The 26807-nt window shown below is 39.8% G+C and overlaps 1 protein-coding gene and 1 pseudogene across 2 annotated transcripts; one reads left to right on the plus strand and one right to left on the minus strand.

The window, feature by feature from the left end:
• Positions 1-10: 10 nt before the first annotated feature.
• On the plus strand, positions 11-25011 carry ACAA2 (acetyl-CoA acyltransferase 2). The gene is made up of 10 exons (XM_081149485.1): positions 11-466; positions 5071-5237; positions 7367-7495; positions 9359-9475; positions 10774-10921; positions 13376-13551; positions 14071-14200; positions 19126-19196; positions 21787-21941; positions 24596-25011. The coding sequence occupies exons 1-10, from the start codon at positions 451-453 to the stop codon at positions 24678-24680; spliced, it is 1194 nt and encodes a 397-aa protein (XP_081005611.1). The 5' UTR covers positions 11-450; the 3' UTR covers positions 24681-25011.
• LOC308562777 (large ribosomal subunit protein uL18 pseudogene) lies at positions 23645-24379 on the minus strand (annotated as a pseudogene). Its single transcript has one exon. The product of its transcript is annotated as a large ribosomal subunit protein uL18 pseudogene (transcript).
• Positions 25012-26807: the final 1796 nt, after the last annotated feature.

The following is a 26807-nucleotide window of genomic DNA, read 5'->3' on the forward strand; positions in this document are numbered from 1 at the left end:
GCTAGTCCAAGGGTTAAGGAAGTTCACCGGCGGAAAGAAGGGAAACGTTCATTACCTGTTGGGGAGAGGGGCGGGGAGACTTCCAGGGATAGGATGGATAGGGTAAAGGCATTCTCTAGATTTGGAAACACGTAAAGTCTTTAAGAACAGTGATGTGAGGGGGAAACTCCCACTCGCCAGGGACGCTCCTTTCTCCAAGGCCCATCCCCCGGGGCTGGGGAGGAGCGGGTTTGTCCCCGGTCCCCGCGGGATGGGGCGAAGAGAGCGGCGTCTGGACGAGGACATGAGCTCCGCCAGCCCAGAGCCAGCCCGGGGCTGCGCGCCCAGAAGTAGGTGAAGGTGCAGGGCGTGGCCTCGCGGGCTCCGCCCCCTGCTCTTAAGGGTGGGAGTTGACAGCCTCTCCCTGAATAGCTGAAGGGGAAGCTGCGCCGCCGGTCCCAAGCCGCCGCCATGGCCCTTCTCCGAGGTGAGCCACCCCGCCTCTCCCCGCGGTCTTGCCCTCCTCAGGCCAGATTTCACGTCGAGGGGCCTTGGTTTACAGCTTAGTCTCATCAGCAATAAAGGGGACTTAAAAAAAAAAAAAAAAAAAGCCACCACCCATCCCAAAAGGATTGTTTGGGGTAAGGAGGAACCCCTTGTGAGGCACTGGCCGCCGAGACTGAAACGCAGTTTGCCTTTGAGAGTTGAGGCCACGGTTTGCTCGCTTCTGACCTTGGAGGTCGTTCGCCTTCTCGTGCACGAGTGCCCCGCGTAGGTGGAACTCGCTGCTGGGAAGCGAGCTGCGCCCTACGCCCGGGCCTCCTGGGACGCAGGGTGCCGCTCGGGCCAGGCCGCCCGGGGCTCGGGCCGGCGGGGGCGGGCTTGCGGGGAGATCTTAGAGTCGCCGGGGAATGTCTGCCCGAGGGACCTGCTCCTCCCAGACGCTTGGTGGCGTTCGGTTGGAAACCTTCGTCCCTTTTTCCTTTCATTCCATTGAGCGACTCCGAGAAAGCGCAGTCACTAAGTACATACGTTCTAGGGTCATCAGCTTTAAAAGAATTCTGTAAACTCCCTTTCATAACAAATGGCCACAACCAATGGAATGTTAGTTTTAAGGATATGAAAGTTTATCCTTATTTTACGAGTCCTTTAAAGAACATTCAGGTAGAACGCTTCATACCAAGGTCTCGAGGCGGGACCGCGCTGGTGGGCAGAGCCCCGGGGCTCCGCGGAGCCTGGGGGCCTGGGGGGCTTATTGTAGAGCCAGAGGCAGGCGATGGAAAACGTTCAAGCAGGAGAATGACAGGACCCGATTTCCACTCTGCCCAGGTTTCGTCAGGGTTATAAACTGCCTCTGTTTTATAGACAGAAGAACTGAAGACCATTTAAGGATCTATTGCAGAGATCCAAGCCACAGCTAATGGTGGTTTGGGCCCGAGTTGGGAGCAAAGGAGCTGGGGGAAAAGAGGGAGGGATGACTTTAGATTGGGAGATGGATTTGGTAGAACTTGGTGATAGACGGCAGGTCAACGAGAAGGAAATGTCAAGAGTGACTTTAGGTGTCTGGTTTGAAGAATTGTGTTCATACTGGTAGAACTTAAAAGTGAGAAAAGCTGGAGAAAGAGTAGATTTGGAAAAGACTTAGGCACTCAAGTGGAAACGTCAGGTAGGCAGCTGGACGCGGGGATCTGGAGCTCAGAAGAACAGAAATGGCATGTGAGTAGTTCAAGGGAAAAATAGATATTCCAAGACAAAATGTAGTGTGTCCTATTTCCTACAGTTGGATTTAAATGGTCAGTGCTCTTTTCAACTCTGAATTTACTACATTTAAAAAAACAGCACATTTTTTTAAGGCAAGGTGTTTTAAAGAAAAAAATCAGTTCCATCTCCAAATCTATCTCAAGTCATCCCTCTCTCTCTTCCCCCAGCTAGGGTCCAAAAACCATCATTTGTTGTGGCTTGGACCTTTGCAATAGATTCTTAAGTGGTCTTAAATTCTTTTGTCTATAAAACATAGTTTTACAACCCTGACAAAATCTGGGCAGAGTGGAAATCAGATCCTGTCATTCACCTACGTGAACGTTTTCAATTGCCTTCCACATATAAAAGCTGCATTGTAATGAGCATCATTTATAAACAAAATATTTTTATGATTTCTCTATTTAACATTTTATCAGTGGTTTCTTACCCTTTTCTTATAATACAGACCCCTCTGAAAATTTGATGAAAACTATGAACCCAGTTAAGGGAATGTACATCAGCACTTGTATTAAGGAAGTATATAGTATATGAATTTGTGGTATAGAGTACCGTGGTATTAGAGCTAGTGAGCATATTTTTACCCATTTCCCTGTTTTACGGATGAGGACACTGATGTCCAGAAAGGTAAAATAGCTTGTTTATATGACACAGGTAATTAGTGGCTATGACTACAACCCAGGCTTTAAGCTTCAAATAGCAATTCTTATTGGCTGGTTAGAATACATGAGAGACGCACTTCTCTCAAGTAGCATACCAGGTGCTTGCTGGGTTAGTGGATGAGAGAGAACACGTGACTGATTATTGTAGGGAAAAGATCACATCTGAATGTGAGCATGGACTTTGGTAAAGATTGTCATTAATATATCAGATTTCTGTCAACAAGAACCAAATCCCCGAGGTGTGTTTTTTTACTAACACCCATCCCAGTGTTTGGTAGGAGAGTTGCACCCAACAAACCTGAGTTCTCTTACTGCTCATTAGCTTTGTCAGGAATGTTTGTGTAGTCCTCCAAGGCAGCTAGGTGGGGCTGCCAAATTACTTTAATCCTGAAACTGAAATGAAGTAGCAGTTTTCCTTCAATTGTCTTTGTTGCTGTCTGTAGTTGCTTTAATGATGAGTCAGTGTGTACCTAACAATGTGATGTAAAAAGCACATAGAACAAATCTCAGAGGGAAGATAGGGGTGGGTGGGGAGAGATTAACCAAAGAATTTATATGCAAGTGTACATAACCCATGGACACAGTGTGGTGAAGGCCTGGGGCGGGGAGTGGGTGGTAGGTAAAAGGGGTTAATGGAGGAAAAAGGGGACATCTGTAATATTTTCAATAATAAAGGTAAATTTTTAAAAAACAGGCAGAATTCCTGTTTCTCTTTTAGTGTTTTTTCTCTCCAGTCACATTAGCCACCTTGTCGGGCCCTTCCTTGGCGTTTCTGATTCACTGAACTCTAGATTAATGTCTTTATACTATCTTTCAGTTTTTGGAAATCTGAATTTCTGAGTTTTCAGGTCCTTTTAAAATAAACAAGATTTTAGTTTGGTGTTAAAGATTGTTACATTTTAGACCTTTTAACAGCCACATAAAATTGGCATCAGATCAAATAATTATTGACACAATATCCAGTTTATGAAGTTACAAGAAAAAAATCCTTTAAATTGTTTAGTCTTTATACCGCCACATCCAAGATTTTAAAAATGTATTTAATACCATTTTCCCATTCAGAATAATTGTATTTCAGTGTTAGCCTTACTCAAGATAACCTTTGCAGTCTGAAAACACAAGTAAGCAGAAGTGATGTAACTAAAGGGAAAGTTATTGCTTTGTTTTTATTTTCCCACACTTGTAAATATCTCCTTTCACCATTAATAGTACTTCCCCACACAAAAATGCCCTCTTAGATTATGAAGTACAGGGAGCAACGTGGAATTACCCTTTGTTGTTTCGGGTAAGTCAGTGGTCATATACCCCCTCATTCTACCCTGGTATCCCCTATTATTAACATCTTGCATTAGTTTTGGGAAAATTTTCCAAGGCCAAGAGACCTCTGAAAGAGGTTTACAACTCCAAAATTACACCGAGTTTAAGGGAACTTACCGACAGAAGCCGCGTCTTAGCAGCGAAATGGTAGATCTTCACACTCAAGAGAGGAATGGGGCTTGTTATATATAGCCCAGTGGCAGGGATTTACACAGGTGGTTTGAGCCAAAGCCATGGGCTAACACAGGTGGCTTGTAGCCACATGGCATGGGCTTAGTAAGAGCTCTATACTTCAAAGCAGTAAACAACTTAATAGGCCCACCCTTCAGGTGATACAGGTTCACCTCAGTCACTTTAAGTACCAGAATCATTTCACCTAACAATTAGTGGGGTATATTGATGAGCCAATTGATGAGCCAATACTGATATTATTAACTGAAGTCCATAGTTTACATTAAGGCTCACTTTTTGTGTTATACAATTCTTTGGGTTTTGACAAATGTATGTAATGACATGTATCTACCATTACGGTATCATAAAGAGTAGTTTCACTGCCCTAAAATTCCCTTGTGCTCCACCTGTTCATCCTTCCTTCCCACCTTCCACCGTCTGGTAATCACTGGTCTTTTTACTGTCTCCATAATGCACCAAACTAATATTTATGGCCTTTTATAAATATCTGAACATTATATCTATAAAGAGCTGTATCTCTTCTAAATTATAGTTATATATGTTGTTCCTCTTTTAGACTAAATTTCTCAACTGGAATGAAAGAAGCAGCTGAGATTTTTTTTTCCTTTTAGTTTAGGTTTAGTTTGTTCCATGGAAAGAGATCACTAGCATAAATGGGGCACTATATTTAGATACCAATAGTGGTATAATGTTTGAATGGTCTCAGTTATAGGTCAATATTTGGGCACAAATCCATTATTAAAAGTTTAATGGTTTCTTTTTTTATATCCTCACCTGAGGATATGTTTTTATTGATTTTTATTTTTTAGAGAGAGAGAAAACACCAATCGGTTGCCTCCTCTACTGGCCCCAACTGGGAATCAAACCCCTAATCAAGGTGTGTGCCTTGACTGGGAATCAAGCCCGAAGACTTTTAGTGCCTGGGACAATGCTCCCACCATCTGAGCCACCTGGCCAGGGCAGGCCCATGGTTTCTTGACAAGACGTGGAAATGAATGCTCAGATAGTTTTGGGGAGACTTAGTGTATGCAAAGATTTTCAGTTATCTAATTGAAAGTTGTACTTTACAATAATGTTTCACAGTGGGATTACAGTATTTAAAGCATGTTAAAGGACAATGACTAATCTATGATTGCTTACAAATCTCTCCTTACTGCAACAGGTGTGTTCATCGTTGCTGCTAAGCGAACACCCTTTGGAGCTTATGGAGGTCTTCTGAAAGACTTCACAGCTACAGACTTGACTGAATTTGCTGCCAGGGCTGCCTTGTCTGCAGGCAAAGTACCACCTGAGACTATTGACAGTGTTATTGTAGGCAATGTCATGCAGGTTAGTCGGGCAGAGGATGGTATTCATTCCTGTGGCTTTATTTTGTCAATTTCTAAAAGTAGTTCCTTTAACATGACATAATGGTGAATCAGTTAATAGTTAAAGGTATTTATAATTTGAGTAATCCTCTGACTCCAGAAGCAATGACATGCATAATTCAACAGAACATATATTCTGGAAACTATATATCTACCTAATTTGGGATACATTTTATTGCTTCTTAGTTTTTCGGGTTTGTTTTTTCCAATTGTATTACGATATAATTGACTATTTATTGCTTCTAAATATATTAATTTCCTTGACTTATTTGAAGTTAATTGGTTCTCTCTCTCTACCCACCTAAGGAATGTAGCATACCCAAGCAAAAAAGTTAAAAAAAGTAGGACAGCCTGGCCCATGTGGCTCAGTTGGGTGGAGCATTGTCACATGCACCAAAGATTCACAGGTTCGATTCCTGGTCAGGGCATATACCCAGGTTGTGGGTTCAGTCCCCAGTTTGGGTGCATTAGGGAGGCAACTGATTGGTGTTTCTCTCTCTCCTGCTCCCTTCCTCTGTCTCTGAAGTCAGTAAAAACATATCCACTGGTGAGGATTAAAAAAAAAAAAAAAAATAGGACAGTGCACACAAGTAAAGCCTTTTTACCTGGATGGGCCAGTTCTTCACATTTTATCAAATTTGTTTTAGCTCCCTCTACAGTAAATGCTGCTGTTATTTTTTTTTAAGTGATTTCTTTTTCCTTCTTACTCAAAGAGTAGTGCTTGGACCAGCACTTTGCTTCACTAGGGAAATGTTTAGAAATGCAGAATTTCATGTAGTCCTAGACCTATTGGTTGAGAACCCACATTTTAACAAAATGCCCCAGGGTGCATTTTTAAGTTGGGAAGCACCTCTTAACTGTCCTGACCAGTTGTTCATCTCTCCCCTCCCTAGATCTGCAGATCTCAGCCTCAGTTTCACTTATATGTGGAATCTAATAAGCAAAATAAACTAACAAAATAGAAACAGACTCATTGATACAGAGAACAGACTGACAGCTGTCAGAGGGGAGGGGGAAGGGGGGCTGAGTGAAAAAGGTAAAGAGATTAAGAAAAAAAAACCCTCATAGACAACAGTATGTTCATTACCAGAGGGAAAAGGGGGCAGGGAGAGGTAGCAGGGATAAAGGGGGATAAGTGGTGATAGGAGACAGGACTTGGGGTGGTGAACACACAATACAATATACAGATGATATATTATAGAATTGCACACCTGAAACCTATATAACTTTATTAACCAATGTTACCCCAATAAATTCAATAAAAATAAAAAAGTACAGTGGCCCCCTGTTATTCCCTGGGGATACATTCCAAGACCCTCAGTGGATGCCTGAAACTGCTTGTTGAGAATTAAAAACATTTATTGAAAACCACCTGGGTGCAGGTGGGGTGAGCCTCAGTGGACAGTCACCACCCCCAAGAAGGTAGAGACTTTTTTATAGGGCTTAGTCGTGGCAGGGGGAGTGGGGATTTGGGTAAGGAATCAATCTTGTCCTATCCGTGTTCTTTCTGTCAGTCATGGAGTCAGGTACAGGTGCTCTCACTGCTCGTTTGTGGTTTGTAGGTTGCCAAGTTTCTGTGTTCCTACGTCCACGTAGGTTACCAAGTTCCTGCTTCTGTGACTGCTTGTACCAAGAAGGGAGTTTTGGACTCGGGATGCCAGGGACTTGGGTTGCCAGGAAACTTATACTATGTATTTTTCCTATATATGCATACCTATGATAAAGTTTAATTTATAAATTACGCAGTTTCATGGATAGAAGATTTGTTCTTACTATAGGTCCTACCAACTTCAGTATACGGGGTTTTTTTCTTTCCTTATTAAGTCAAAAACTTTCCATTTTTTTACTTAAAGGAAGCCCTTTATGGCTTCTGTTTGCATATCTGAATTGCTAGCATTGTTACTCTTGTGCTTAGTTTTTATTTAAATCATAAACACATATTATATGAAATATGCTGTACCTGCATGCATTGTCTCCTACCTTAGAGCCAGGTAGTTTATAATTTTTGATAGATTGCCAACATTTCCATATATTTTGTCCTTAATTCCTAGATTCATAGAGGAAGTGCCTTTTCTTTTTCCTCTGTTCCAGAGTTCTTCAGATGCTGCGTACTTAGCAAGGCATGTTGGTTTGCGTGTGGGTGTCCCAAAGGAGACTCCAGCTCTCACTCTTAATAGGCTCTGTGGCTCTGGTTTCCAGTCCATTGTGAGTGGATGTCAGGTATGAGCAATATTTAATTCTCTGAAATATGTTAAAAACTATTAGAGAAAATACCCCACTTTTATATAACACTAGGCTTTTATTTATAATGCTTATTAAAAGAGGTCAGTATTTGATATTTGGAAAAATATTCACAGGAAGAAAATCATTTCTTAAAAGCTAATAATCAACTTTGAAGATATAATGTTAAATGGAATAAACCAGTCACAAAAGGACAAACACTGTATGATTGCACTTAAAAGAGTTAGTTAGGGCAGTCAAATTCATAGAGACAGAAAGCAGAATGGTGGTTCCCAGGGCTGGAGAGAGGAGAGCATGGGGAGTTACTGTTTCAACTTCGGAAGATAAGAATACTTCTGGAGATGGATGGTAGTTACACAGTGATGTAATGTACTTAATGAACTGTACACTTAAAATTGGTTAAAGTGGTGAATTTTATGGTATGTATATTAATCACAATTTTTAAAGCTAATCATGACTATCATTTTTATTAAGGGCTTCCTATGTGCTAGACACTGTCTAGATATACATTCAGTATCCCACTTAATCTTCACAACCATACTATGATGCAAGAACTATTTTTATTCCCATTTTATAGGCAAGGAAACTGAATATTAAAGGCATTAGGGTTACTGAGTTTTAGAGGCGGAATTTAAACCCACGTCTGTGGGACAGTTTGAAACACTGAATAAAACCCTAGCCAGTCTGGCTCAGTGGTTAGAGCGCTCGCTCTCGAACTGAAGGGTCTCAGATTCAGTTCCAGCCAAGGGCACGTACCTTGGTTGCAGGCTCGATCCCCAGCCCCCGTGGGGGCTTGTGCAGGAGGCAACCAATTGATGTGTCTCACATCCATGTTTCTCTCTCTCTCCCTCTCCCTTCCACTCTCTCTGAAAAGCAATGGAAAAAATATCCTCAGCTGAGGATTTAAAAAAAAAAGAACGAACCACTAAATAAAGACTATAAGACTACGAAGAGAGTCAGAGAATTGAGAGGGTGATAAGGCATATATTTTATAAAGAGGAACTACGTGATACTGTTGGTAGAAGTACAAACTACTATGATCTTTTTAAGGGATAATTGAGCAAATAGATTTGTTCCCCTGAGCACCAGGAAAAGGCATGCAGTGAAATCCTATTTAGTCTTCATTTTATTACAAAAGAAAATAAAAAACATATTTTGTAATGAATAAATTATTTCTATAACAACATATATTAGTGATCCTGATTTTCCTAGCAGTCATTTCAAACACTGGGCTTTTGGAGGCTTGTGATTTGCTTCTTTTCTGAGGAATGTAAATAGTGGAAGAGTTGAAAGAATGAAATGGGTCCTTTTTATGAGTCCCCTAGGTTAACTTGGCTCTTGTGAATCTGTGGTCTCCTTCAGATTCATCCATAAATAGGATAAATTTTACTTTTGCCATTTTAAAGAGTTTGTTCTTACCCACACCTGAAACCTATATGTGATCATATTAACCAGTCACCCCAGTAAATTTAATTTAAAAAAAAGAATTTAAAAAAATTTAAAAATAAAGGGTTTGTTCTTTATTATCTGCTGGCAATCTGTACATTTAAGCCAGACAATAGCTCTGCTAATTTTTAAGATTTGTATTGAATTAAGAATTACCACGTGTTACTTGTTCACAAATGATTGAAAACTTGGTTTTTCCCCCTCCTTGTATTTTGGGAATGGATACGTTAGCATTTGCTTTTAAGTTACTTTAAAAGTATTTCGTTTAGAAACACCGTAAGCTAGGCTAGTTACTAATTAGACTTAATATTAGTTTACTGCTTAACACATACTTTTTAATATGCACTTCCGTCAGGATAAAAGGGTTTTGTTGTTGTTGTTAATGTTTTTAAATAGGAAATTGCTGTAAAAGATGCTGAAGTTGTCTTGTGTGGAGGAACTGAAAGCATGAGCCAGGCTCCCTACTGTGCCAGAAACGTGCGTTTTGGAACCAAGTTTGGAGCAGATCTCAAGGTTAAAATTTTTTAAATTATTTCTCAAGCTAGTATACTAATAATTTTAATAACACCATTTTGGGGGAGAGAAAACTAATTTTGAAAACAATTTTGTTAATAGGAGATTGGCAAGATATGAATCATTTGAATTTTGTAAACTATTTTAAAACCTTTTTTGGTTGTTAGTTTTGACATTTTAATCCACATAAAATTAGATTTTATCGTAGCATCTTGGCACACCTCTGGTAGTGGAATTAACATTTGGGGAAATGGAAGAGAAAAGCAGATGAAAAAGATAGGTGAAGGTTGAGTTAATGTCTACTGGACAATTAGTAACCCAAGTAATTAAATCTTTCTCATGATTTATGGAAGTTTTATTTCTGGAGCAAACTCCATTGAATAGATTTCTTCTTCATCACAGAAAACATCTCTCTAAATAGAGAGTATATTGTCCCATATCAGTCAGACAACACTGATCCTCACCTTTGAAAGCTACAACACTGGAATGATAGCCCTGGTGAAGAGTGATAGGCAGCGTGCTGTCCCTCCCATATGAAAGGGCTAATGACATTTTATACTCTTAGCACTTTTCAGTTGTAATGATTGATTTACACTGTTCATCCCATTTCTCACCTGGCTGTTTTGAAAGTTGAAAAGAATAAGACTTAGAAAAGATGAGATAGTTTTAGACACCAAATATATTTGAGAAAACCTTTGGAGACATAGGTCAGACTCAAAAGGTGAGGCAATGTAGAGGAAACAGGTGGGGCACACTTACCAGACTAACACATTGGATAATAAGGAACAACTTCTGTTGCTCAAGAGGCCTTTCCCAGGTTCTGTTCAACTTCATAGTAACTGATAGCATCAGCTATACCTATCACTTGAAGGCACAGGATGAAAAAGGAGCACAGAATATTGTTTCCTACAGAGCTCCTAACTGTGGCTCACAAAGGCGGCTGCAGGGGAACATCACATAAGGACTCAGTGTCAGGTTTCTTACAAAATGTAACCTTGAGGGGTTTTGATTGTGGAATAACTTCCTGTACTCTCACCCTGAACATTTAGCACTGTTGACTCTTCCGAGCGCCACATTTAGAGAGAGAGGAGAACGTATCATTTTATTATGTCACTGGATGTTTTTATTAAATGTCCCAAAAATGAATATGAATAGTAGTAATAGTAATGCTATCAGAAAATCTAATTTTACTTTTATTTATTGGAACTGTTAATTATTTAAATTTAAAGAAATTATAGCATATTACTTTCAAAAGATCTGCTTTAACAAACCACTTTATTATTAATGTCTTTTAATAGCTAGAAGATACTCTGTGGGCAGGACTAACAGATCAGCATGTCCAGCTCCCCATGGGAATTACTGCAGAGAATCTTGCTTCAAAACATCAAATAAGCAGAGAAGACTGTGACAAATACGCCCTGCAGTCACAGCAAAGGTGGAAAGCTGGTCAGTGAAACTGGATATTATAAATATTCATAGAAAAAAAACTATAGTGGGGTGGAGGGGGGTAGGTGAAATGGATGAAGAAGTCAGAAGTACACACTTCCAGTTATAAAGTAAATGAGTCCTGGGTACATAATGTACCACATGACGGCTATAAATAATAATTCTGTATTGCATATTTGACAGCTGATAAGAAGGATCTTAAAAGTTCTCATCACAAGAAAAACAATTTGTAACTTCCTCCTGGTGACAGATGTTAACTAGACTTATTGTGGTGATCATTTTGCTATATATACAAATATCGAATTATGCTGTATACCTGAAACTATTATGTTAATTATACCTCAGTTTAAAAAAGAAATATATAGAAAAGATTTTTATCATTTCAGATAATGATCATTTAATAATATTAGTTTAAAATTATATCTTTTGAAAGTCACATTTTTTATCATTCCTTTGTTTTTAGATGATTAGATATTTGATTAATGATTGCAAAATTAACTGGGAACTTCTCTTTGGAAATAAGTTAATACTGCTTAAAAAGTGGTATCGTGAATTGGCCCTACCCATACTGGTATTGTTGCCAGTAGAACACTCTGAGAGCTGATATACTGGGGCTACTGGGACAGAGAGGATGTCCTCTGTAAAGCATATTATACTCACAAGGAGGGGATGATATGTATGGAAAAGGCCCATTGGGTATCCTTTTATGGGACCCCCTCCCATTCCTAACTGGGAATCATTGCACCTGACTCAGAGACTGAGCACAAGTCCAAGTCCCTAGCTCTGGGGTCCTGTGTAACACTGCACACTGCTCCTCAACTAGTTCAGAACAAGTGACAGAAGTTCTTTTATCAGTATAATGAGTTGAAGAAATCTACTAGTCTTCTGAAAAAGATTTTTAAAATTAAACTCTTATAAACAAATGGAAACTCTTGTTTGGGGTATTAAATATTTACTTAGAATAGTGAAGATAAAGTCCATTTTCACATTTCAGAGGGATAAGTGGGATGGACCTGAGGCTATCCAACTCATCTTCTGAGTTTTTTAGTTACACATTTAAAATGGAAGGGTATTGGTCTAAAGGTCAAGAATTATTAGTTCTATTTCTAATTTTGCCACATACATGTTATCTATTTATTCACTGAGCATCTGTAAAAGAGATAAATATGTATCTCTAATAATAAAAAATATTTGTGTTTCCTATTTCCCTAATACAGTTGTGAAAACCAACTAAGATAAGTGTTTAGCCTGCTGTAAAACATTATTAAAATTAAGGTGTCATTATTTCTGACATATCCTAGTTTTAAAGCTTTGGATTACTGTAGTCCACTCTAGTGAGTGGAGATGGAAGTAGGTAAGCTGTTTTATGTAGAACTGTGTCAGTAATCACTCATATAATTTCTTCAGGTTGCTTGTCAGTAAATTGCAAGCATAGATTACTTGGTGACATAGGCAACTTGGTAACTTTTTTTCTTATTGTGCTAAGAACACCTAACATGAGATCTGCCCTTTAAACTTTTAAGTGTATGCTACATTATTTTTTAATCCACTTTTTAAATATTTTTTATTGATTTTGGAGAGAGGAAGAGAGAGGGAGAGAGAGATAGAAACATCAATGATGACAGAGAGAATCATTGATCAGCCGCCTCCTGCACACCCCCTCCTAGGGATTGAGCCTGTAGCTGAGTATGTGCCCTGACTTGGATTCAAACCATGACCTCCTGGTTCATAGGTCAATACTCAACCACTGAGCCACGCCCGCCCGGCTATGATACATTATTGTTGTACAACTTGATGGCTTTTTTTGTTTGGTTGGTTGGTTGGTTGGTTAATCCTCACCTGAGGATACTTTTTTCCCCATTGCTTTTTCAGAGAGAGTGGAGGTACGGGGGGAAGAGAGAGGAAAAAACATGTGTGAGAGAGCCACATCAACTGGTAGCCTCCAGCACTCGCCCCGACCAGGGGTGGGAAGCAAAACCAAAGCCCAGTTATGTGCCCTTGACCGGGAATTGAACCCGAGGCCCTTTGGCATGCGGGCTGACGCTCTAACTATTGAGCAGGGCAAACTTGGTAACTTTTTAATTACTTCTCTTCTCTCTCCCAGAGAAGTTTTTAAAAGGGCATTAAATCCATTTAGTGTCATTACCCATGTAGTTAACAGACAAATACTGCTAAGATTCTAACAGTACCTTGTAAAAAAATTGTAGTTAGAAAAAGAGAAAATCTAAATTATAATTTTAAAAAGATGCAGAATTTATCTGCATAGAAGCATGACAGTATATTAAGTTCTCCAATAGACAAGGTAAGGTATATAAATAATAAAGGCTCATATTAAAGTAGGCTGTGAGGAAAGGGTAGACCAGAAATCAAGTTGAAGGATATGTTTGATTTAGTTTCTTTTCTGGTTTCTCTTCTTTTTCCCCCATTCTTATGATATTCCTTCAACTATTTTAGCTAACGATGCTGGCTACTTTAATAGTGAGATGGTGCCAATTGAGGTGAAGACAAAGAAAGGAAAACAGACAATGCAGGTAGATGAGCATGCTCGGCCCCAGACAACCCTGGAACAGTTAAATAAACTCCCTCCGGTATTCAAGAAAGAAGGAACTGTTACTGCAGGAAATGCATCGGTAGGTAGCATCACAGATTATCCTGAACGCTTCCTGATGTGTTCGATGCAGAATCATCATGCAGTACCTTTTAGATACTTTTCATGCTAGTCTTTAGTTATTTAGCTTAAACTAATAGAATTCACATTATATTAATCTGGGTTTTCGTAGTTTAAAATATTTTAGGTAGGGGCCCTTATATAATACTTTCCATTTCGTAGTTTTTCAGAATGTTAGAAAGAAATCTACCTGGTTTATTATTTCTGTTTTCATACTTTTTTCCCTTTCTCATGTATATAATTCATCAGATTTCTCCTTATATCTACCCACATCTGGATATAAGCTTTTCCTTGGCATTCTTTCCTATTTTCCCTTAGTGAGGTGGTATTCTGTGCTTAAAACTATCTCTTTAATCCACAGAGTACCTTTAGTACAAATTATGGCACTGCTTCCTACATATCCTAAAGTACTACTCCATTAGTTCAAACTGATTAACTGTATTCTTTACCCTCTAGTTAATCTTCTGATTTTGTTTCCAAGGGTGTATCCGATGGTGCTGGAGCTGTTATCATAGCCAGTGAAGATGCTGTTAAAAAACATAACTTCACACCACTGGCAAGGGTCGTGGGCTACTTTGTGTCTGGATGTGATCCCTCTATCATGGGTATTGGTAAGTTTGTAGTTATATAAACTAGTTCAGTTATATATTTCTGGAAATAAGTCTTCTTTGGCTTTGTGATTCCAGAAACAGTGGCCAAATCAAGGTCACTTGTGGAGAAAAGATTGGTAATCGGTCTTTTAAACAACCAATCTTTATGAAAAATTGTGTCAGTCTCAGTAAGAAAACCAAGACCGTGTAAACTCCTTGTGGGCAGTAATCATGTCTTATTATCCATTTGAGATCTTTAAAATTAACAGACAGAAAATAATAAAGAAGAATTACAAGGTACTGACAAGATAAAAAGAAATGGGAGATGGGAGACATCATGGGTAAAATAATGGCTGTATGAGCAGATTAACATCCTGTCAGGTGTTTTATGCATGGTCATCAATGTAATTCATTTAATCTTCCTAGCTCTAGTAAGTGAAATTTCTTTGTGAATGAAAAAGCTGAGGCTTAGTGAAGTTGTCTTAACAGTTCCAAACCAGTGTATCACAGAGCCAAGATGTGAATCCAGGTCTAAGTCAAGTGCTCTTTCACTGTGTTGCCTCAGGAAGTCAGAGTAATACTCACCTGTCTCAGCTGAGGCTTAATAGGAAAATGAAGAATTATAAACCATGTATCTCAACTGGCAAAGTACTGGCAGGAGAAGATTTGTAACTCCTTACAAATCTTAGCTGGATTTATATAGTGTTAGCTGGAAAAATATAAATTAGAAGTAGAACAAAAAGCTTTTCCCTGACTGCACTCCTGGGAACCGCAGATGATGCTGAATTTTATTTTTTAATTTAAAAAATTTATTTTTATTTTCATTTTTTTAAGAAAGGCAAACTGCCATATGCAGCCCCTCATTTGGATGTGGCTGGAGTCTTAGAAGCTTGAATCCTGTACATTCTCCTACAAATGGGCCTTGAGTGCTTGTTTGAAGGTTTTAGCAGGGAAGCGCAGCTACTCCTATACCTTGACCAAAGAATAGTCCTTTCCTCTATCAGGGAAGGTTGTCATCTTCGGCCGAGCATGCAGCTTTGGGAGGGATGCACATGGAGTGGTGGTGGGGTAGGAAGGGGACCCCTGGCTAGCCAGCCAGATCAGCCTAATCAGCCCTGGTGATCAGTGGGGTGGCAAAGGTCGCAGCCAGGTTACCCTCACATCTGTTGCTGAATTTTAGTTCCTGTCATCGTTCTCAGAACTAACTAGGTACCTCACAAAAATAAAATTGGTGTCCAAAGGTTCTGATCTGTTCCATTTATACTCTCATACCCCAAGGAAAAGCCTGCCCTAGGATATAGGTTCAGATTCTTGATAGGTCCAAAGATTTTTTCTGTGAGCTTAGTTAGACCATTTTTGACTAACTAAAACGTAGGTCCCAAGATAGAAGGGGGATGACTTGTTGCTGACCCGCCTTCTCAAAGATCCTTCAGTGTGTAAACCTCCAGGTCTGACTCAGATAACACCACTTATGCTGATTTGGGACTAAGTTAAAACCCAACACATTTGCTGCCATGTCCTGTACCGAATTTCTAAGAAAGAAAGCTAGCATATCCATACCTTGTCATCTTTCACTCTGTTATAAACTATGTCACCAAAAACTGCAGACTATGTAAACATCTGTTAAAAGTCAACTTTTTCCCTAATAGTCTGAAAGTTTATTAGCATTCAGCAATAACATAGCTTTTGTCGTAGAGATGGAAGGTAGCTTAAAAAATTAAATATCTGTATATTGGTATGGCATTTATCACTTCAGTATCTAGAGCAGTGGGTCCCAAGCCCAAATGATCATCAAAATTCACCTGTAACCCTCACCCCACATGATTTTGTTTTAGTAGCTCTAGGGTGGAGCATAGGAATATGGGTTTTTTCAGTGTACCTAGATGGTTTTGAGGATCAAATTTATCTGATGTGGGTAAGTAGTTATTTTATAGTTCTTTTTCAGTTTAACCTCATTTAATATGTTCTGATACATTAACATAGTGAGTAAGCAAAGAAAATGTAGTTTGCCTTCCTTCTATTCCAGGGCCTGGATATTTCCCCCTTAGTACAGTGAATGCATTGTGGATTATTTTTTTCCCTCTGGGCTTGACCAGAGCTATATATGCCAAATGCCCCACAGTGTCAGATGTCCCCTTCATCTATACAGTTCGTCTCTCAGTTGTAGTATGGGATTAAACAAGGTACGTACATGGAGAACACTGGATACACAAGCAGGGAGAAGAGAGAATTGAGTATCTGGTGGGGATGGATTCATCAATCTAATTTCTAAGAACAGTTATTCCTCAGTTACACAGTTACTCAGCATACAGCAATCCTTAGCCCTGCAGGGTAGCTGCAGACCCAGACAAAGGGGGAAAGCAGGACCTGAAGAGAACAGTAATGGCTCTGATGAAGGACACAGTTATGGAAGGTGGGCTCCCTGGAACTCTCCCAGGGTGGTAGTGGTGGGGGTTGGTTGGTAGAACTTTGAGCCTCTTCAGCTGGAGCAGCTCTAGCTTTATCTATTTGGATTTTATTTGTAGAAAGAATTTGAATGCTTAAAAAGGTTAAAAATCAATTCAGAGCACTTCTGATGAGAAGCTTATAGCCCAAAAAGGTGCCCAAGGTCACACGGCTATTAGTGGTTGGAGCCAGGACTAGAAATAAAGTCTCCTTTTCCCAACAAGAATGCTCTACCTTCCTGAGTCCCAGTAAACAGCAGAGTGGTATGGGAACAGTCCTTTAAAAATCAGGTTGTGGCTTAGCATATTGTTACAATTGCCTGTAACAATTCTGAGTTCACATGAACACACTGAGGCATGCTTACTATGGTTATGAAGGCAGGGAAGTATGTGCAATGGTTTTACTCCTCAGCTTTTAGTTCTCTATATCTTTCACCCCTGTAGGATACTTCATCCCCTGACCGTGCTGAATAGCTGATGCTCTGCTACTGATTATCCGTCCCATTTTCATGCCTTAGAGATACAAAGAGAATGTGGATTTAGATTTTTTTAAATATGTGCTTTTAAATTGATTTGAGAGAGAGAAAGGGAGAGGGAGAAAGAGAAACATGGATGAGAGAGATACATTGATCAGCTGCCTCCTGCACGCCCCCCACTGGGGTCAAGCCCAAAACCCAGGCCAGTGACCTCTCCATGCATGGGACATCACTCAACCAACTGAGCCACATCAGCCAGAGCTGGATTTAGATTCTGTATTAAATCAGTAGCCAGCACAGAACTGGTGCTTTATGTTAAAAAGCATGGCCCTGCCAATCAGCAGACTGTTGTCTAAACATTTTAAGTAGGTGACAAAATAAATTACATTGTATTTAGATTGCATTATGCTTTTCTCATAAAGACTGATTTCCTATTTTACCTTGGCAATATCTGTGAAGCTTGTTATAGAATATTTGACTACTTGAATTCAACAGGACATACCACATAATTTTCTTTTTTAGACATTTGTGACAATTTTTGTTCTTTTGGAACAGATAGAGAAGTAGATATTCATCCATAGCCAGATTTTTTGCCTTTTGTCAGGGGGGAAATCACTTTAAGATTATGAAGGCCCAGCCAGGCGTGGCTCAGCGGTTGAGCGTCGGCCTAGGATCCAGGCGATCAGGGTTCAATTCCCGGGCTGGGCACATGCCTGGGTTGCGGGCTAGGCAACTGATCAATGACTCTCTCATCATTGATGTTTCTCTCTCTCTCCCTCTCCTGTCTTCTCTGAAATCAATACAGATATATTTTTAGAAAAAAAATTATGAGGAATATTAAACTGTCATTGATCATCACAAATCTGGGAGCTAAAGCTTTATTATGTGGATTTATATTTCTTCAGTGGGGGTTATTTTTTATTTAAATTCTCTGCCTACTGTTGGAGTTATGTCTACATGCTTCTTGGAGTTATAAGTGCCTCGGCTTCCTCTCTTGCTATGCCTGTATGGGGAAGCTGCTGCTACTTCTTCTGTATGGCCCAAATGGGCCTGAAAATTCAGAGTGCAGGCATGATCACTTCTATACTGAGAATGCATGTGATTTGTATCCTAAGAGAGCACTCAGGCTGCCTTGCCAGTTGGTATTAAGTATGATCTATAAATGACTGCAAAACCCCACATATGACTCCTTTGGCTGTTAGAACTCTTAAAGCCATTTATGGTAGAACTTTTCATGCAAGTCTCTCATCTACAATTTGACTGCATAAACAGCTCTTCACCTTTGGCTCATTTCCCTCCCCTTTTTATTTATTGGGGTGACACTAGTTAATAAAATCATGCAGGTTTCAGGAGCCTGTTTCCACAACACATCATCAGTGCACTGTATTGTGTGTTCACCACCCCAAGTCCATCCCCTCCCGTCGTCATTTACCCTCCCTATGCCCTTCTCCAGCAGCCCCCCGGCAGTCCTCACACTTGTCTGTATCCATCTTTCTTCCTCTCTTTTTCTCTTTTTCTCAACCCCTCCACCCCTCCTCACCCAGCTCCCCAATCCCCCGACCCCTAGCCGCTCTCAGCCTGCTCTCTGTCTATGGGTCTGTCTCTATTTTGCTTGATAGTTTATTTTCTTCATCGGATTCCACATATGAGTGAAATCATGTGGTACTTGTCCTTCTTCACCTAGTATATTTCACTTAGCATAATGCTCTCCAGGTCCATCGATGCTGTCACAAAAGGTAAGATTTCCTTCTTTTTTACACCTGAGTAGTATTCCATTGTGTAAATGAACCACAGCTTTTTTATCTACTCATCAACTGCTTCCAAATCTTGGGCATTGTAAATAACACTGCAATGAATATAGGTCTCATTTTTTGTTTCTTTATTGTTACATCATTTAATAGTGTGCTTTCAAGGTGGAAAGATTTGTAGCTACTACCAGCTGTCACATTATTGACCTGTTTAGTAAAGATGGAAAATCTGATGCATAAATAAGTATAAGATGAAATTGATTCTTGTTCTAATATAGGTCCTGTCCCTGCTATCAATGGGGCACTGAAGAAAACAGGACTGAGTCTTAAGGACATGGATTTGGTAGAGGTAAGTGTTCTACTTTTTCACAGCATGAATAAACCACCAGCTTCTATAGCATGAATGACTTCAGTTTGGTATTTTATAGCTCTTTTTATTTTAGTACTGTTAGCCTTTTCATATGATGCACATCTAAATAAGTGTTACTTTCATTACACAATTTATGTTGGTACTTTTCCTGACCTGGTTAAAATGTTTTATTTATATTTGAATAATTAAAACAGCCTGATTTCTCCTACTAAAATATAAATTCCTGGAAAAATATTAGGACCTTATAAGACTCTATTAGACTTTAGACTATTAATGTGCTTGTTGAATTGAGAGGTTTAAAAAAAAAAGTTTTTATTGATTTTTTTTTTTTAGAGAGAGAGGAAGGGAGAGGGAGATAGAAACATCATCTGTCGGCTGCCTCCCACACACTCCTTAGTGGGGACTGAGCCTGAAACCTGGGCATGTTCCCTGACGGGGGATCAAACCAGCGAACTCTTGGTTCATAGGTCGATACTCAACCAGGGTGCCACACTGACCGGGCTGAATTGAGATGATTTTTATATAAAGTAGAGGAGAAATAAGTAACTTTAACCCTACTTTATGGATTAAAGTGAAAAAATACAAGTAAAGAATTGACCTAATAGAAAAACAATACCTGATGCCAAATCTAGAAGTTTCTTATCCTCCCACCAAGTTAAGACATCCTTCCCACCCCCCAAAATTTACCTTGGCTTTTAGTTGTGGCTTGGTTTGGGATGCACCTATCATACTTTTTAGGAAAACTTTAATAATTTGGAACCTTAAATTTATTGATAGAGTGATTTTTTTTTAAATGTTGGTTTAGAACAAAGGCATCTTAAGTACTTAGCACAATTAAAAGAAGAAAATACTTAAAGCTGGATTATGTACATTCTCCATTTTGGGAGTATTTGGAAATTTTAAATAATTAAGCATATGCTGCCTGGCCAGAGTAGCTTGGTTGAGCATCATCCTATGCACTGAAAGGTTGCAGGTTCGATTCCCAGTCAGGGCACATACCTGGGCTGCGGGTTCAATCCCCTGGTCAGAGCATGTGCGGAAGGCAACAGATCGATGTTTCCCTCTCACATCGATGTTTCTCTCTCTCTCCCTCTCCCTTCCTCTCTCTAAACATGTCCTCAGGTGAGAATTTTTAAAAAATTAATCTTAAAAAAATATAATTAAGCCTGGCTGGGCGTGGCTCAGTGGTTAAGCGTCGACCTGGGATCCAGGCGATCAGGGTTCGATTCCCGGTCAGGGCACATGCCCGGGTTGCGGGCTGCAGCCTATCAATGACTCTCATCACTAATGTTTCTAGCTTGCTCTCTCCCTCTCCTTTCCTCTCTCTGAAATCAATAAAGATATAGTTAAAATATATACATATATATATAATTAAGCATATGCTGCTTAACACTGGTAAATAATTAATATAACAAAGAAGCTATCTGTATTTAAATTGATAGCGAATGGGGCCTTTTCACTCTGTGAAAATTACCACATTTGTATTAGCAAATAGGCACCACTAAATTTCTGGCTTTAGATTTCATACTTAAAACTCTATTGAAATATATCAGCTATGCAAAGCTATTCATACTCATTTATAGAGGTACAGGTACTCAAGGACATAGCCCTGTTATGATTGTCTTTAGAACATTTGATGATCATGTAGTAGTTCTTCCAAGGCTCAAAAGCCTAGTTTCACAGCATATTCTAAGCCTCTTAGTACCCCCTTGAGCATGACTGTATAAAATGGAAAAATAATGTTGAATCTAAGGACAAATAGAGCACCATCTTGGGAGAGCACAAAATAGAGTAGGAAAGAACACAAGATTCAATTTTGGTCCCAACTCTATAAAAGTTACCTTTCTTAAAATCACTTTTCTTATCTATAAAATTCCCTGAGATCCTATGAAAATAGAGTGCTATAAACTTGAAGGAAGGTCATTCTCATAGCCAGCCTCATTAATTGTGACACAACAATATGATACTTTTACATTCTGTCACATTTTAACATAGTAACCACCCCTCTTATGTATCTGGCTCTAGCTCTGAAGGTTTGTTCTTTATTGTTTCTATCAGTCTCTTCTTGGAAGTATGGGTAATAGTACCAGGGCGTAATAACAATAATAGCAAGCATTTTTTTAGTACTTGCCATGTATCATGTAATATACTAGACATTTAATACCCATGATGTAACTTAATCTTGACAATATCCTTAGGATGATACTACAGTCACATTTTACTATTGAGGAAACTTGATTGCCAAGAGAACTCGAAGAACATGCATATAGCTAAGATTTGGACCATCCATCTAGGTCCAGAACCTGTGGGCTCTACAGTATCACACTGCCTCTAGTGGTCATGTATAAAAGTACTGAGGTCTTCTTTTCTCTAAGGGATGCATGTGACTTAAAGTACCATTTTCGAAGCTGATATTTTTACAAAGAACAACTAAAGATAAAATAACCTTGCAAGGTAATTTAAATAGAAAAACAAACAGCAAAATTAGTTATCAATGGGACTGAACAATTCTCAGTTAAAAATCAGCTTGTGAATAAGGATTTTTATCAGTGTTTCCATTGTTTTGAAGGTGAATGAAGCTTTTGCTCCCCAGTACTTGGCTGTTGAGAAGAGTTTGGGTCTTGACCCAAGTAAAACCAATGTGAATGGAGGAGCCATTGCTTTGGGTCACCCATTGGGAGGATCTGGATCAAGAATTATCGCACACCTGGTTCATGAATTAAGGTATTTGCTAAAAATTGTATTTCAGTTTTGCCTTTTTTATAGACATGCATGGATTTAGGTTTCTCCAGAACAAGCCAATATTTCATTCTTCCTCCAATCCCCCTTGCACTGCCTCTCATGAGGAACGAATTACTTGGGTACCCATTTTCAGCTGACTTTAGAGATGACTCCATTGACTTGTTAGCGGCTCTGCTCTTGGCATGCACGCTGCACTGTTCCTCGTTTTTGCAGTGTTCACTGAGGGGCCAGCATGCATATGGCCCCATCCCTGTGCTGGTGCACAGCAGTGAACAAATAATGAGGCCCTGGTTCTCATAGCACTTTCAGTCTAGTGCCAGTTACAGGAATAAGATAAAATTATTTAAGAAAACAAAGAAAATGCTGAGGGGGTTCCTACCTGGATGCTGTCTTTTAAAGAAACCTCAGCAAATTGACGATTAGAACCTGAGCCAAGTTTTTCCTTCACTGCTTGCAGAGTTCCAAGAGGAGCCTTCTGTTTGATAGTTTTCTGTTTTCATAGAAGAGGTTCTACTGGTACTGTGTATTTTGGACCATTTTTCTCTGTTAGTAGAAAAATTGCAAACAAAACCAAGTATGTCAGGCCAAAAAGTCATGCTGGCTCCATTAGGTTAATGTAAATAGGACTTTGCCCGGCCGGGCGTAGCTCAGCGGTTGAGCGTCGACCTAGGATCCAGGCGATCGGGGTTCGATTCCCGGTCAGGGCACATGCCCGGGTTGTGGGCTTGATCAATGACTGTCTCATCATTGATGTTTCTATCTCTCTCTCTCCCTCTCCTTTCCTCTCTCTGAAATCAATAAATATATATATATTTTTTTTTTAATTAAAAAAAAGGTAAATAGGACTCTTATTTCACTTAGTGAGTCATTGAGTTGAAATGCACAAAAATAATTCCTGATTGTTTTCTCAAGGTCATTGTCTCAAGACTGAGGAGTGAAAACAAATGGTACTTTAAAGGAGTCTAATTTTTATGAAAGGGAGATGAAATGTTTCTTAATTATTTGCCTTTCACCTGGACAAACTTCACTAGTTACACTTACTCTAAGGTGCCATAAAAATGGAAAACCATATAAATCAAAGGGGCTGTTTACTCCCCCTTTTTCAACTTCCCAGTTATCTCAGTTACTTCCTACCCCCGCTCCTTTCTTACAGCGTACGTACCTAAGCTTGTAGGTATGCTTCAGCCTCCTTCTGTGTTACTACCTTCACAACCCCACCCCCCACCCCCCACCCCCGCTTGGCCAATAAGTTGATTACTGTCTTTATCTGAAAAACCTTCACAGAAAATTGTGGTTTGGTTTACTAGCTCTCAGCAGCCTGTTCCTGAGCACTGAGGACACTTGCCTTCTTCTGAGCTACCTGATCTTCTGGGCAAGAGACATTTTGGAACATTCCACCTCTTTTTAACGTCTTTCTTATCCTCATAGACTGGATTCTCTCATATTGCAGCATGAGCTTTCTTGGGCATCTCCTCCATCATGTCTGGAGTTACATTGTTCTTTATGTATTAAGAGAATTGTTTCTGCCCTGGCCCAGTAGCTGAGTTGGTTGGAACATTGTTTCATGCACCAAAAAGGTTGCAGGTTCAATCCCTGGTCAGCGCACATACGGGAGGCAACCGATGAATGTTTCTCACATCAATCACCCTCTTTCTGTCTCTTTCTCCCTCTCCCTCACTTCATCTCTAAAAATCTATTAAAAACATTTTTTTTAAAGAGAATTGTCTCTTGTAAGCATCTCCTTCTTCTATTAGATAATGCATATAATCTGCAACATTCTCACCCATGATGTGCTTCTGATATACTTCTGTGATGAATTCCTTGTTTTCTGAATCATAACCAGTGAATTGCTTGGCACTGTGAGGAATACTCAAGCCTCCATCCACGGCTCCCCTCAGGGCCCCAAAAACTTTATTTCTAGTAGTAGTTTTGGCAAGCCCTTCACCCAGATTTTAGCAGACGAAGTCACCAGATTGACCATCAATGCTTTCCATTGTATTCACCTCTAGTCACCTCCACGTGGCCTTCATACATTCTATCCAGGCCAAACCTGATGAGTAGCCTGTGGGCCAGCAGCAGGCCCATACGATGTGCTACAGCATAATTTGTCAGACCAACCTGCACACCATACTTTGGGAGTTCATGAGCATAAGCTGCACTCGCTATCTTATCTCCTCCTATATGGACGTAGGCAATCTGACAGATGATTTCTCTGTTGGGTACACAACTATTATCCTGTATTTGGGTGTGTTGTATTTATTTTTGTCCTGGATTACCAGTGTTTCTGGGCATAGTAATCAATTTCACCCTCTCGTAGACTTCTAGATTTCACTTGGTCCCTTGAAGTAGGCCTTATTCTTAACAACTTGAACAAACCCTATCCTGTGGATGAGAGACCTGCATCCCCAGCTTGCAACCATTACTGTTTTTTTTAAATAAAAATATTCAGCTTTCCTAATTATTTCTCCTGTTGTGACTATAAACTAATATTGTGGATTAGGAAAGTATTGAGATGATGAACTGAATACGAATGAATAATACAGATGTGACCATTAGTAATTCTGTTTACTTAATTATCTAATCAATTCAGTTTATTCTTTATCTGAGTAGATTTCAGCCACTGCTTTCTTCCTTAGGCGTCGAGGTGGAAAATACGCTGTTGGATCGGCTTGCATTGGAGGTGGCCAAGGCATCGCAGTCATCATTGAGAGAACAGCCTGAGAGCATGGAGCCTGCCGTGGCCCACTCTTACTTCCCTTGGCCAGGCCACAGTGAACCAGTGACCTTGAGAGCAGCTGCAAAACTGGCCCTGCCCTGCCACTAAAAGTGATTGAGTTTCACCAGGGGATGGTGAGGCAAAGATGCATTTCTCGTGATTAAGAGCCCATGCCAGAATATGTTCTTTCAAATTTATACCAAATGTGATGTATTTCCGAACTAAAATCCAACTATGCAAGGCCTTAAAAGGAACTGCATCCTTGCCAAATAGTCACCACTTATGCCTTAGATAATACGACAGCAAGGAAATTGAATAAATACTGCCTTAAACTCAGCTAATCCTTTCCTGTCATTTCTTGTATTTTTAAAATTTTTAATTGTGGTAAAATACACATAACAAAGGTTACCATCTTCACCATTTTTAAGTGTACAGTTCAGTGGCATTAAGTGCACTCACACTGTCTGTCGTGCAGCCATCATCACCACATCTGCAGAACTTTCCTCATCTCGTAAAACAGAAACCATATGACTGTCAAAGGATAACTCCCCATTCCTCCCCCCGCAGCCCCAGGCAACCACCAGTCTACCTTATCTCTGTGAATATGACTAATACCTCGTGCAAGTGGAATCATACAGTATTTGCCTTCTTGTGACTGGCTTATTTCACTCAATATAATGTCCTCAAGGTTCATCCATGTTGTAGCATGTGTCAGAATTTCCTCTTTTTAAGGCCAAATAATATTCCGCCATATGTATATTCCACGCTTTGTTTATCCTTCCATCAGCAACGGACAGTTAGGTCGCTGCCACTTGGCTCCTGTGGATAATGCTGCTGCAAACGTGGGTGTGCAAGGATCTGTCCATGGCCTCACTTCCAGTCCTTTTAGGTATATATCCAGAAGTGGAGTGGCCAGATAATATGGTTATGCTACTTTTAATATTTCTAGGAATTGTCATGCTGGTTTCCATAGCAACTGTACCATGTTACACCCCCATCAGCAGCGCACAAGGGTTTCAGTCTTGCCACAGCCTCATCAGTACTCGCTGCTTTCCGTTTGTTTTTATAGTGGCCATTCTGATGGGTGCGGGGTGATATCTCACTGCAGTTTTGAGTTGCATTTCCCTAATTATGGTGATTTGAGCATCTTTTTCTGTGCTTATTGGACAAGCCATTCATCTTTTCTGGAGAAACAGCTATTCTGACTCCTCCCATTTTTTAAATTGAGTTATTTTGTTGTTGTTGTCTTATATGATTTTTGTAAATATTTTGAATGCCAGTTTGTGTGTTGTGTGATTGATGTTCATAATTCATCCTGAGATAAGTGTCCAAGGAGCAAAATTACTGAACTTAGTCTTGATGTTAATAAATGATATGTTAGATTGTTCTTCCCTTGAGTAAATACAGCACTGATTATGTACTTTAGCTCTTCAAACACGTTTGAGTGGAAACACAGCTTCCTTAAGGAAGACCTATGTTCGTTTTAAGGACCATATTTTTAAATGGAAAATATGGGGCTGAGAAAAGACTAGAAGTCTCAGAGGAAGGCAGGTGACACCCCTCTTCTCCCACCATCAGCACTTCCCAGCAGTCAAGGAGGAACATTGCCATTAAAGTCTGTTGCATGGCCAACTCGGGGAAGTGAGAGTAGAAACCGGAGACTATAAATCACTGAGCTTGTGCTAAAGTTTAGAGAAGCCTAATTGAATGCCACTGGGGCCACGAACTGAGACAGCCAGAGTTTTGCCAGTTTATTTGAATTGTGTCCTGTTCTTATTCTTTTTTCACACACGCCCTTAACCTAGTGATTCTCAACAGGGGACAGTTTTAGATATGTTTGGTTGCCATGACGGAGGAGGGAATGCTACTGGCATCTAGTGGCAGAGGCCAAGGATGTTTCCAACATCCTGCAATGCACAGGACAGCTCCTACAATGAAGAATTATCTGGCCCGAAATGTCAAAGAGTGCTGCCATTGAGAAATACGGCTTTAATTCTAAATCTACCCATCCCTTCTCATGTCACCTCCTCATTCTGTTTGTTCATATACCTACATAGATAGATAGATGATAGATGATAGATAGATGATAGATAGATAGATAGATAGATAGATAGATAGATAGATAGATAGAT

This window comes from Miniopterus schreibersii, assembly GCF_964146895.1.
Source record: "Miniopterus schreibersii genome assembly, chromosome: 10".
NCBI lineage: Eukaryota > Metazoa > Chordata > Mammalia > Chiroptera > Miniopteridae > Miniopterus > Miniopterus schreibersii.

What these genes read in the sequence shown, in the direction of transcription:
- ACAA2 (XM_081149485.1), top strand. An exon ending in TTGTAGGCAATGTCATGCAG is followed by an intron (nt 5,238 to 7,366) that starts GTTAGTCGGGCA and finishes CCTCTGTTCCAG; the next exon opens with AGTTCTTCAGATGCTGCGTA. An exon ending in CCATTGTGAGTGGATGTCAG is followed by an intron (nt 7,496 to 9,358) that starts GTATGAGCAATA and finishes GTTTTTAAATAG; the next exon opens with GAAATTGCTGTAAAAGATGC.